This window comes from Loxodonta africana, chromosome 19, assembly GCF_030014295.1.
Source record: "Loxodonta africana isolate mLoxAfr1 chromosome 19, mLoxAfr1.hap2, whole genome shotgun sequence".
Classification (NCBI taxonomy): domain Eukaryota; kingdom Metazoa; phylum Chordata; class Mammalia; order Proboscidea; family Elephantidae; genus Loxodonta; species Loxodonta africana.
This window is the reverse complement of record NC_087360.1, coordinates 48503796-48517545: the sequence shown is the minus strand read 5'-3', so window position 1 is coordinate 48517545 and position 13750 is coordinate 48503796. Positions and strand designations below refer to the sequence as shown.

Here is a 13750-nt window from a genome sequence, read left to right as displayed (position 1 = left end):
TTTGGTTTGGTGTTTACATATTCCCTAATTTGTGTTTATCTGGAAATGCCCTAATTTCACCATCCCATTTGAATAAGAGATTTGCAGGGTATATTGTTCTTGGTTGGCAGTTTTTTTCTCTCAAGGTTTTATATATGTTATCCCATTGCCTTCTTGCCTGCATGGTTTCTGCCAAGTAATCAGAGCTTAGTTTTATCGTTTCCCCTCTGTATGTGACTTTTCGTTTTTTCTCAAGCTACTCTCTGGATTCTTTCTTTGTCTTGGGTTTTAGCAGGTATGATTATGATATCCCTTGGTGATTTTCTTTTGGGGTCTATCTTATATGGAGCTTGTTGAGCTTCTTGGATTCTTGGATGGTCACCTTTTCACCTTTCATGACATTAGGGAAGTTTTCTGTCAGCAGTTCTTCAGTGACCCTCTCTGTGTTTTCTGTTTTCTTGCCCTGTTCTAGAACTCCAATCACTCACAAATTTTTGCTTTTCATTGCGTCCCACATCATTCTCAGGGTTTTTTTAATTATTATTATTATTATTACTCTTTTTTCTGAGTTTTTCCTCAAACAAAATGGTATCCAAGGATTCATCTTCAGTTTCCCTGAGCCTTTCTTCTGTTGTTTAAACCTGCTCCTCAGGCCTTCTATGACACTATCCATTTCCGAAAGTCTTGTTGTTTATCTTTTGAATTTCTAATTGTTGTTTTTGTATGATTTGTAGTTGTGAATTTATTTTGACATTTTGTTCCTGTATTATTTTCCTGAATCCTTCCATTGTTTTGCCTGTCTTTTTCATGATTTTGCCTGCCTTTTCCATGATTTTGTCCGTTTTTTCCTCATTTTTGTGTTTTTTGCCTCAACTCTTGGATAGCTTGGAATATTCGAGATTCGAATTCCCTACCAGGTAGTTCCAGGGCCTTTTCTTCTACCAGACAGTTATCTGGTATTTTATTTTGAACACCGACTAGAACCATCCTGTCCCATTGTTTTTATACGTTTTGATATTGTCTGCTGTCTTTGGGACATTTGGTAGTTATTTTCTTCATTAATTGATTGTAGATTTGTTTGTTTCATCCTGCATTTTTGTTTTATTTGAATATGTCTTAGTAGGCAGGTTGTGTGTTCTTTGTTCTTTGCTTGTCTGTGATCTTGGTACTTTTTACCCCCTTGTCCATGGACAGGGCCAGTCGCTCAGCTATAATGCAGCAGGGCAGGTCCCAATGAAGGAGAGGGGCTGGGATGGCTTGTTTGTGGCATGTACTGGGACCAACAGGCGGGACAGGGTTCAGTGCAGGTCAGCTTCTGGTAGACCGTGCCCGTGCTCCTCAAGGGTGTGATGTTCAGCGTGTGGTGCAGATAGGCAGGAGGGATGGGGAAGTTTGTGATGTGTGGGCCTATGTTGGGTATGGGAAAGAAAAGAGAGAGGAGAGAAACAGGAGCCGAAAGGAGAAAAGAAAAGAAAAGTGCTGAGGGAGCCTACCATTGGAGTGGAGAGACAAGAAACTGAGAAATGAAGAAAAACAAAAATAGAGAAAACAATAAAGAAAGAAAGACATGCCCTCAGGGATCCCACTGGTGACTGGGGAAATGGCTCCCAGGCTCAGGGCACAGCCCATCTAAAAGGGGTGGAGATGGCACACAGTACCAAGTATTCAGGAGACAGGAAAAGAAGGAAAGTAGAGAGAGATGAGAAACTGAGAAATGAAAAAAAACAAAAAGGGAAAAGAAAGAAAAAAGAAATTCTCCATGGCATCCCACCAGCGACAGGGAAGTGGCTCCCAGGCCTTGGGGCACAGCCTGTCTAGGAGGGACAAAGATGGCACACAGTGCCAGGTATTCAGGAGACAGGAAAAGAAGGAAAGTAGAGAGAGATGAGAAACTGAGAAATGAAGATAATCAAAAAGTTAAATAAGAAAAAAAATGATAATAAATAAAAGTAAATTAATTAAAAAAAAAAGAAAGAAAGAAATGCCTGTAGGGATCAGGAAAACGGACAAAAAAAAAGCCCCAGAGATCCCACCATCGTGGTGGCACGGACCAGGGACATGGTTCCCCAGCCAAGTGGCACTTCACAGCCTGTCAGGAAGAAGCAAAGATGGCACATGGAGCTAGGTGTTTGAGGGAAAGGAGGGGGAGGAGGTGAGAAACAGGGAAGAAGCCAAAAAAAGCAATGCCAGCAACAAAGAAATGGCATTGAAGGAGCTGGCCAGTGTGGGCAGGGCAAATCCAAGCAGCGTGGAGCTGGCATCTCCTGGCCAAGTGACTGCAGCCTGCTGGGAAGTGGTGGAGGCCAATCGGGGGACAAAGAGTCAGGGATAGGAAAGTGTGTATCACTGGTTACCGGGTGCTCTGTCTACTGCTGCGAGCTCCATGAAGCTGCTTTCCCACACTTCTGTCTGTTAATCTCTGACAGGAGTCCAAGATGGCGAATCCATGCTGCATTAGCTGATAAGGGACCTCTGTTCTGTATCTCTCCTCATTCTGTGTTCTCTGTCAGTTTCTTATTCCATTCTGTGCTTGTTCGAGCTCTTTATCTCTTCATTTGATGCTTAACATTCCAGGATTGACACATGTCTCTGTTTTACTTAGTTTTTCGGGTCTTTGCTGTGGAGGGACAGCATGGTGCTTCTGTCTGTAGTGCCATGGCTCTGCCCTTCCAGCTGTCTTATTTTTCAACCCTGATTTTCAGTTTTTCTTTCCTCAAATCAAGGCTCCAAATTTTCTTTTGTTTTCCCCTCTCCTTTATTCACATACATCTATCTCCACAACAATTTTTTCCAGAGTATCTTTCTGATAATTTCTTTCAGACATCAGAGTGTTCAGTCATGCTTTTTTTTTTAAAATAGTATTTTGTGTTTTTAAGTGAAGGTTTACACAGCAGTATATGTTCCCATTCAACAACTTCTACACAAGTTTTTCTGTGACATTGGTTACATTCTTCACAGTGCGTGAACATTCTTATTGTTTCCATTCTGGTCATTCAGTTTTTTTAGTCATGCCTTCTTAATAATTTGCCTCCTAAGCTGCCTCTAGTTAAGAGTTTTTTTGTAGGAACATCTGCCTTTACTGTGCAAATTCCTAGGTGGCAAAGACTGTGCCTTTGAACTAATGAGCATAATTGTTATTAGAACCAGCCCAGTATTAGCTCATGAATTTGATGTGGTAGTATATGGGGTAATCCTCCTGGGGACACGTCTTGTTAGAGAAGATTTGTGTTCCTTCTCTTCCTAAGATTCACCAAATTAAGCTTCAAGTCTACAGTTTGACTCCGAAATTCCTCTCTTAGGCCAATATTTCCTTTTTAAAAAGGCTGAAAGAAGCCAAACTGGAGAAGCAAACAGAGAGTTTTGCTATTTTATTGGCAGGTAGTGTACATATTAGTTTTTCCTTTCTCGTGTGTCTGGCAGAAAGTTACGTATTTTTCTCTAGTCTTAGATACAGGGTTGTTCTTGTTAGCTGCTGTCAAGTCAGCCCTCAACTCATGGCAGCCCATGCACATCAGGATTGGACTGTTTGATCTATAGGATTTTCGTTTGCTGATTTCCAGAAGTAGATCACCAGGCCTTTCTTTCTAGTATGCCTTAGTCTGGAAGCTCCACTGACACCTGTTCAGCAGCATAGCAACATGCAGGCCTCCACTGACAGACAGGTAGCAGCTGTGTTTGAGGTGCACTGGTTAGTAATTAAACCCAGGTCTCATAACCTAAGTTGCATCTATAACTAAGAGGTGATATTTGACATATTTAACAACTGATACAGCACGGGCACCAGCCAGTGAGAGTGGGGTGCCAGGCAAGCCTAACGAGCACTAACCATAAACAGGGCAGCTGTGCTAGTTCGTGTTGGCTGAGTTCCAGCCCAGCTAACCAGGAGAGGTCATGTGTTTTCAGCCTCCCAACTTGACTGAGAGGAAGCAAAGCCGCACAGGGTCTGTTGTGCTGCCCTACATCATGTCGTCCACTCTGCGGAGATTGTCCATCACCTCAGTGACTTCCTCTGTGGTTTCCAACTCTTCAAACTCATCTGATAATGCACCTTCCAGACCCGGATCTGAAGCGTAAGGGTTTGATCGTTGATCCCCAGGAGGGGTGGGATAGTGCCTTATTAATGTTTGCCTTGGTCACTGAAGTGAAACATGGTCACTGTCATTGTCTTCCTCATGAGGAATTACATTATTAATATAGTGATAACAACAGTTACTAAAATTGAAAAAGGAAAAATTTATCCCTATTTCTACCACCCTGTCACATACTGTTTTATTTTTCTCATGTTCATTTGTAGTCATTGCTAATTTTTTTATCCTTTCAGTTTTTAAAAATATTTTTTTATGATTTTTATTTATTTTATGAAAAGATGTAATCTCATGATATAAAATTCCGAAGGTACAAAAAGATATATTACGAAAGATCTCCCTTCAATCCCTTACTCCCAATCTCTAGTACTAATCCCCAAAGGCAACTGGTATTAGCATCCAGGTTCTTGGTACCCTTCCAGCAACTCTTTGTACATACTCAAGCAATACCTATATATATATTCTCATCCACATTTTTTTAAACAAATGCTAACATACAATGCTGTCTTTAACCTGCTGTTTTCACTTACTGTATCTTGAAAATCACTCCACATCAGAACATAAAGCGTCTCCTCTTTCCTTTCTGCTGCAGAGCCTCCCATTGTATGTCTGTCCCATAATGTATTCCACCAGTGCCTACTGACAGACGTTTAGTGGTTTTAATCTTTTGCTGTGCCAGCACTGCTGCAATGAATAACCTTAAACATAAGTCATTTTGTACATATACAAGTATATCAGTATGAGAAAAATCCCAGAAGTGAAGTAGCTTTATCAGAGATACATATTTGCAATTTTGAAAATTATTCCCAAGCTGACTTCCATAGAGATGATTATACAATTTACTTCCCCACCAGTAGCATATAATAGTACCTGAGCAACATGAGAGTGCTGGAGTACCCACACCCTTGCCACGAAATTATATTATCAGTCTTTTCCATTTTTGCCAATCTGTTAGGTGAAAAAGTTTTGTTTATTTTTTCATTCTCTTATTTTATGTGAAGTTAAGCATCTTTTTATTTGTTGAGGAGCTATATTTATATTTTATTTTCTGTGAACTGTGGTCAGATACTTTTTGTCCATTGTTTTACTGGATTGTTGGCTGTTTGCCTATGATATGGGTTGAAATATTTTCTTCCACCTTCTTATCTGTCTTTGGCTTTGCTTTTAATTTTTGTATTTAGCTATGCTGATTTTTTTTGTGTGTGTGTGCAGTCAAATAAATCAATCTATTTGTTGATTTCAGGATTTTGAGTCATAATTAAAGTCCTTCCCCACTCGAAGATTACAAAATAAGTTTTTTTTTTCTTCTCCTAGGGTTTTACTATTCGCAATTAATTGTGATTTATTAGAATTTACTGTAATATAAGGCCTGAAGTATGGAGCCAACTTCATTTTTTTCCCCAGATGGATATGCAGTTCTGCGTATAACATTTAGTGAGCAAGCTACCAAATATCAAATCCCTATATGTATTTTAAAAAAAAAAAATTTTTTTTTTTTTATATGTATTTTAGTCTTTTTGTGGGCATTCTTTTCTGTTACTCTACCTGTCTATTCAGGTACCAGCATCATGCAGGTTTAAGTACTGTAGATTTAAATTTTTTTTTTTTTTTACTTCTAGCTGTCCTTTCCAAAATTTGTATAGCTAATTTTCCCAATTGTTTTTCCATGTGAAGTTTTGGAGTAACGTGTTTAGTGCCATATCATAGACTCCTCCCAGCCCCAAAGAATCCTATTGCTGTTTTATTAGAATGAGATTCAATTTATGGACTAATTTTAGAGAATCGTTTTGATGTTGTGCCAAGACATACAGTGCATTTCCATACACTCAAATTGAAGCTATTTTAAAGGAGTGAACATTAAGTGTCCTTTTCTATGTCTAAAGATACTATTTTTGAATAATATTTTACTAATTTGAAGTTAATATGTATTTATGTAGAAAATTTTAAAGTAATAGGTACTTTTAAAAGAAAAAATCCTTATAACTATCACTCAGAGATATTGTATTATATAACCAAACTGTTCACTAAATTGTTAGTTTAGTTATGTAATAATGAAAAAGTATACACCTACTCCTCACTTACCAACTATCTCGTTATCCAACATTTCACATTTACAACGGTAGTAAAAATCCTACTATCCTACCATTTTGTGCATTAATGAGGCTGCAGGCATGATCCCCGTGCTCGAGGGGAAGCTGGACTGAGTGTCCCCACGCCCTCTGCTCCCTTCTGTGGACGGGGCTCTGTGTTGAGCTGCTGCACGGGACCGGCCACTGTGGCCACGGTTTCAGCATATACGCAGGCAACACCGAGCCAGTGGGCACCTCTTCCGGGCTCCTAGCTCCTTTGTGACCTGGAGTACAACACTGTCAGTGAAAGGATAATATCCCTACGCCTACAGACCAGTTAATATGACAGTTATTCAAATTTACACACCAACCACTAAGGCCAAAGATGAAGAAATTAAAGATTTTTACCAGCTTCTGAAGTCTCACTGATTGAACATGCAATCAGGATGCGCTGATAATTAGTGATGATTGGAATGGGAAAGTTGGAAACAAAGAAGAAGGATCAGTAGTTGGAAAATATGGCCTTGGTGGTAAAAACGAGGATACCAGAGATCACATGATAGGATTTTGCAAGACCAACGACTTCTTCATTGCAAATACCTTTTTTTACCAACATAAATGACAGCTGTACACATGGACCTCACCAGATGCAGTACACAAGAATCAAATTGACTACATCTGTAGAAAGAGGTGATGGAAAAGCTCAATATCATCAGTCAAAACAAGGCCAGGACCGACTGTGAAATTGCTCATATGCAAGTTTAAGTTGAAACTGAAGAAAATTAGAAAAAATCCACGAGAGCCAAAGAACGACCTTGAGCATATCCCACCTGAATTTAGAGACCATCTCAAGAACAAATTTGACGCATTGAACACTAATGACCAAAGACCAGATGAGTTGTGGAATGACATCAAGGATATCATACATGAAGAAAGCAAGAGATCATTAAAAAGACAGGAAAGAAAGAAAAGACCAAAATGGATGTCAGAAGAGACTCTGAAACTTACTGTTGAATGTCAAGCAGCTAAAGCAAAAGGAAGAAATGATGAAGTAAAAGAACCGAACAGAAGATTTTGAAGGGCAGCTCAAGAAGACAAAGTAAAACATTATAATGACATGTGCAAAGAGCTGGAGATAGAAAACCAAAAGGGAAGAACACCCTCGACATTTCCGAAGCTGAAGGAACTGAAGAAAAAATTCAACCCTCGAGTTGCAATAGTGAAGGATTCTATGGGGAAAACATTAAACAACACAGGAAGCCTCAAAAGAAGATGGAAGAAATACAGTCATTATACCAAAAAGAACTGGTCGACATTCAGCCATTTCAAGAGGTAACAAATGATCAGGAACCGATGGTACTAAAGGAAGAAGTCCAAGCTGCACCGAAGGCATTGGTGAAAAACAAAGACTGCAGGAATTGATGGAATATCAATTGAAATGTTTCAACAAATGGATGCAGCGCTAGGAGTGCTTGCTTGTCAATGCCAAGAAGTTTGGAAGACAGCTACCTGGCCAACCAGCTGGAAGAGATCCATATTTATGCCTGTTCCCAAGAACGGTGATCCAACCAAATACAGAAATTATCCAACAGTATCATTAATTTTACACACAATCAAAATTTTGCTGAAGATCATTCAAAAGCGGCTGCAGCAGTATATCGACAGGGAACTGCCAGAAATTCAGGCTGGGTTCAGAAGAGGACGTGGAACGAGGGATATTATTGCTGATGTCAAATGGATCCTGGCTGAAAGCAGAGAATACCAGAAAGTTGTTTACCTGTGTTTTATTGACCATGCAAAGGCATTTGACTGAGTGGATCATGACAAATTATAGATAACATTACGAAGAAGGGGAATTCCAGAACACTTAACTGCGCTCATGAGGAATCTGTACATAGATCAAGAGGCAGTTGCTGGGAGAGAACAAGGGGATACTGGGTGGTTTAGCATCAGGAAAGTTGTGCATCAGAGTTGTACCCTTTCACCATACCTATTCCATCTGTATGCTGAGCAAATAATCCGAGAAGCTGGACTACATGAAGAAGAACGGGGCATCAGGATTGGTGGAAGACTCATCCTTGCTTGCTGAAAGTGAAGAGGACCTGAAGCACTTACTGATGAAGATCAAAGACCACAGCCTTCAGTAGGGATTACACCTCAACTTAAAGAAAACAAATATCCTCATAACTGGACCAATAAGCAACATTAGGAAAACGTAGAAAAGGTTGAAGTTGTTCAGGGTTTCAAACTGGCTCACACCAAATGACCCTGATTCTCCTGTTACCCATGTTATGTCACAGTATTTAATACTCTCACGGCGATTGTTGGGTGCAGTCTATAAGCTCCCCGTTCTGTGTTGGTAGGAAGTAAATCGTATCCATCTACTTTGGCAAGTGAGAGGCTGTGGCACAGAAAGAGGAAATTCCCTTGTGAAACACAGTGCATTGTGTTAAAGGAACCAGGATAGATGACAGAGCAGGCTAAACAAGTACATGCTTAGAGTGCCAGCGAAATAGGGGTCCCAAAACAAAAGTTTATGGAAAAACAAAAAGGTGATATTCCAGAAAAACCATGGAAGTAGTCATTATGAGAAAAAAAGCAGATTCGTTTTGTTTTATTTAGTTAATTTTAAGAATAATTAGGGTCTTTTGGAATTTAGTTCTATGATTTTTTAAAAAATTTGTACAGATTTAATAATAGTGAGTGGAATCCCCTTAAATATTAAGTACTAATAGTTGGAAAATATCAAAAAATTGAAAATTCAGACATGCATTTTTTAAAAACCAATAAAAGATAATCCAGGAAAGGAGAGAATGATTTGAAATTAAAAAACAAAAGGAAAGAAACTGCAGCTTAGAAGCATTTTCCATTCTGACTCCAGTTAAACCAGCCACTGTTGAGTCAGCTCTGACTGAAAGCGACCCTGTGTGTGTGTGTCAGAGTACAACTGTGCTCGATAGAATTTTCAATGGCTAATTTTTCAGAAGTAGATCACCAGGCCTTTCTTCCAAGGCACCCCTGGGTGGACTTGAACTTACAGCCTTTGGTTAGCAGCTAAGAACTTCACTGTTTACACCACCCGGGGACTCCCACCGTGACTCTGATGGTTCCTTAACCAGACTGCCCTGGAGCTTTCTTATCCTGTGTCTTTAGAGAAGATTACAAGAATGTTTTTCTCCAAAATATGAGAAAATTAAAATGGCAGAATCTTTAAATGACACTCACCCCTTAGCAGAGCTGGCTAAGCCTGTCTCAAAAATATGAGGGAAAGAAACCCACCATTGAACACACGAATATCTGTCCTCTCCCCAACCAACATTTTCCCCCCAACTCCCAGTGCAGACTGGTAAACAGGGACAATCTGTTGATCTCCCAAGTGGCAGGGCCCTCCTGGTCACACAAGAGAGCTCAGAGGTGATGTTCTTTCACCAGGTTGAGCCCTGGGTGTGGTTGTGTGGACTAGCATTTGCCCGGTGACCAGAACATGGCTGGAGCACAGTTTCTATATTCTGGAAGTAAATAACATCCAGTAATGAAGACTGTCCCCTCTAGGTTGCCTGCAGCGTGTCCCAATGGGTGATGTGAAAAGTCACGGTTGAGAAGCTGCCTGGGCTGTGGGAAGGAAAATTAGAGATTAAAAGTCCTAAATGACTTAAGAAACATACCCACCAAATAAAGTGAGTGAATGTTGTTTAGATCCTGATTCAAACAAACCACATATAAAAAAAGTTACAAGAGAATCAGGGAAATTTAAGCCTTGACTGGATATTTGGTGAAATTAAGGGATTATGATTTAGTTTTTAGGAATGATGATGGGACCGTGGTTATGTTTTTTGTTTTGTTTTCACTTTTATGTGTAAATTTTCCTTAAAATTTAAAAATGTCTTTACACAATTATTCCCCCCCAAATTTCTTATTTTAATTTTTATGTACTTAATAACAAACAAAAAAATAAATAAAAAATAACCAAACCTGTTGCTGTTGAGTCAATTCCTACTCATAGCGACCCTATGGGACAGAGTAGAACTGCCCCATAGGGTTTCCAAGGAGCAGCTGGTGGAATCGAACCACCAACCTTTAAGTTAGCAGTTGAACACTTTGACAACTGCGCCACCAAGGCTAATAACTAGTAAGGCTAACTCTCTTTTTTGCGGGGGGAAAGGCCCTCTTTTTTCACGAGATACCTGTTTATATCCTTTGACAGTTTTTAAAAATCATACTGATTCTGCTCCTCACTTACCGACTCTGTCATCATCTGATATTTCACATACTATGATGCTTGAAAGTCTGGTCATTGTAATTAGCAGACATACATGTTCTAAGCATTTTGTAACAAGCTTAGGAAGTAGGTACTGTTATCCTCATTTTACGGATAAGGAAACAGGCATAGAAGGTTATCTGCCCAAGGTCACCCAACAAGTAAGTGTACGTAGGATTTGAACACAGGCTATCTGACTCTAGAGCACTTGCTCTTATCCACTACATAAAGCTGCTAGTTAATCTTTTACTTTAGGGATTCTGTCTTTGCTTTTAACTTTAATAAGATCTTCTCTTCTCTAGGATGAGATAAATATTCACTAATATTTTATTCCAGTTCTCTGGTGGTCTCATCTGTGTACATTTATATCTTGAGATATTCACTTGGCAGTTGGAAATTGAGGTCTGGAACCTGAGAGAGAAGTCACAGGAATAAAACCAAAAACGCAAGGAAAATACTAGCCCAAAGGGCTAAAGGACCAAATGAACCAAAGACTCCACCAGCCTGAAACGTGAAGAATTAGATGGTGCCCAGCTACCACCAATGAGCACCCTGACAGGGAAAAAAAAAAAAAAAAAAACAGGGAACACAACAGAAAGTCCCAGAGCAGGAGATAAATGTAGAACAGAATTCAAATTACTGTAAAAAGACCAGACTTAATGGTCTGACAGAGACTGGAGGAACCCCCGAAACTATGGCCCCCGGACGGTCTTTTAACCCAGAACTGAAACCATTCCTGAAGCCTACCCTTCAGACAAAGATTAGACAGGGCTATAAAACAAAAAATAACACACGTGAGGAACATGCTTCTTAGTTCAATTAGACATACGAGACCAAAGAGCAGCTCCTGTTGAAAAGCAGGATGAGAAGGTAGGAAGGGACAGAACCAGGATGAATGGACATGAGGAACCTGGGGTGGAAAGGGGAGGATGCTGTCACATTGTGGGGGACTGCAACCAATGTCACAAAACACTATGTGTATATATTTTTTAATAAGAAACTTAATTGAGCTGTAAACTTTCCCCTAAAGCACAATAACAAAAATTAAATTAAAAGATTTAGATTGAGGACTCATAACTGCTGCTTCTTCCAGAGTGAATTTTGACTGTGAGGTAATCAGTGTTTTATGCTTTTTGTCCTTGTACTTGGCTGCTAGGTCAATTCTGGAGCCCCTTTTCGAGCGCAGGGCCTCGTCAGGTGCCAGAGTTGAAGATATACCCCTCAGAGAGGACAGCGAGAACCGGATCAGCAAGTTCAAGAGAAAAGACTGGAACCTGAGCAAGTCCCAGGTCATTGCAGAGAAAGCACCAGAACATGATCTAATGGTAAAAAAAAAAAAAGAGGAAAAGCACCCTAGGTTTGCCACTGCCTCCCTCGTAGCCAGGCACATTGCCGTTCCCTGCGCAGATAGAAGCCTGGCTGTGGTTAGTCTCAGGACAGAGCAGTCCGTGGTAGGTGCCAGAACTCAGATTGTGTAAGAAAGCACGTACAGAGAACCTGAGTCTCTACATCACTATTGGTGCAAGATCTTCTACCCACAATGTAAACATATGGGTTGATGCTCAGAGTTGTGGTTCTCACCATCGTGTTTCATGAGTCAGTTCAAACATTGTCATTTCTCTCCTTTTAACTTTATAAAAAGAGGGTCCTTTTTTTTTTTTTTTTCCCACAAGCCACATCAAGTTGTTAAATGTGGCAAGACCAACTTTTCCCTGAGAATCAGGCTGGCTTGTTTCCAACCTAAATGACACAGTCCAGCTGTGGCCAAAATCGAGCCTGTAAGCAGCCGGAAAGTAATCTGCGTTTCAGTGATTCCCAGTTAGTATCGTTGCTGTGGCACCCACGGTATGTCAGTGTCGTAAGCTCGAAGGTGGCCCCTGGAATTATGCCCTTCTGCGAGTTTCTGCTCAGTAGACAGGGTTGTTCAGAGCATTGCTGAGCTCAGTGTTCCTTACTCTGAGAATATTTTGCTGTGTTTTTCCCCCTGGTACTAGAGCCCATCCAGAAAAGCACAAAGGCCAAAGAGTCTCCAGCTGGTGGACAGTCGGCTGACACCATTTCACGGTTCTTCACCTCCTCAGTCAACATTCTTGAGCCCACCACCACTCACTCCTAAAGCAACCAGGACCCTAAGTAAGTTTTCCCATAGTCCTTATATCCTTTTCACTAGGGAATAGAGTATGTTCATGGACCTGGGAAACATTTCACCAAGCCAGCCGCAAAGTGTATGTGCCTGTTGTAGAGTTGGTTCAGTTCAGTGGTAGCTGGTAAATACAGTTAGACGGGGTTTCCGCAGGGAGCCCGTGAACTGCTGTTAGTTGCCCTGGAGTCGGCTCTGACCCACGGTGACCTTATACATAACAGAAGGAAACTTTGCTCGGTCACGTGCCATCTTCACAATGTGTGTGAGTCCATTGTTGTGACTATTGATCTGTCTAGTTATCCGAAAAGTAACTGTCCTATTCTAAATGTGAATGTGTAAATGAGGTAGAGTAGGAGTAGGACTAGGACCGAACAGCGAGCAAGTACTTAAGAACTGACCTTTAGCAGTTTGGTTGGCCAGGTTGGTTTAGGCATTAAAACGGCAAGCAGAGTTTCTGTGAGATTCCTTGATAAATTGTTCTCCTTGCTTTCATTTACCTTGTATCGTTTATTTCTAGGCTCCCCATCTTTACAGACAGATGGGCTGATGACGTCTACTCTCCCGCCTCCACCTCCTCCCAAAAGCAAGCCCTATGAGAGCAGCCAGAGGAACTCTGAGGAGGTGGGGCATCCGTGGCTGATACCTGGGGCCGGACTGCGCCACTCGTGGGGAAACAGCATTGGGTTTTCCAAGCTTTTTAGTAGGCAGGTTTTCCCAGAGATTTGTCACTGTAATTGATGTTTGGTTCATTCCTGAAACCACAAAAGATTTTTAAAAAGGTTTCCAAATTAAAGGGAAGATATGCAGGTAAACTTTTTCATCCAATTGAAGGTAGAACAGTTCTCTTTACCTCCCCATGAGTCCAGGTGGGTGAAATCAGAAGTGGGTTCTGGTTCTCATTTGAAGAGTTACTTCTGAGTGAGTGACAGTCATTCTGGAATAGTGTCTGACGGGTTTCCTTCATTCATTCAACAGATACTCATTGAGTGTCTACTATTTGCCAGGTACCAAGTATTAAGAATACAGTAGTGTGGGGCGGGGGGGGGGGGAGTTAGGAGAAGGAGGTGTGTGTGGATGTGTGTGTCAGGTGGGTGTTTGTGTGTATGGGGGTAGGTATGTGTGTGTGCATGTGTTCGTGTCTGATTAGATCAAGGAGAATGAGGCAGGACAAATTATTTTCCATTCACTGTGCAGGGGCTATGTAGATAAACTCTGA

General features: G+C 40.7%; 1 protein-coding gene across 10 annotated transcripts in view; it reads left to right on the top strand.

Moving 5' to 3' along the window:
• Positions 1-13750, top strand: part of DOCK5 (dedicator of cytokinesis 5) — a 233671-nt gene that overhangs the window by 215036 nt on the left and 4885 nt on the right. For 9 of the 10 annotated variants that reach the window (XM_064272667.1, XM_010592365.3, XM_023550999.2 and 6 more), the window contains 4 exons: positions 3883-4049; positions 11548-11716; positions 12386-12524; positions 13052-13155. In XM_064272667.1, coding sequence (XP_064128737.1) covers positions 3883-4049; positions 11548-11716; positions 12386-12524; positions 13052-13155 — 579 coding nt within the window. Of the gene's footprint in view, positions 1-3882; positions 4050-11547; positions 11717-12385; positions 12525-13051; positions 13156-13750 lie in introns of those variants that run through there. The other variant, XM_064272669.1, reaches the window with a different exon arrangement.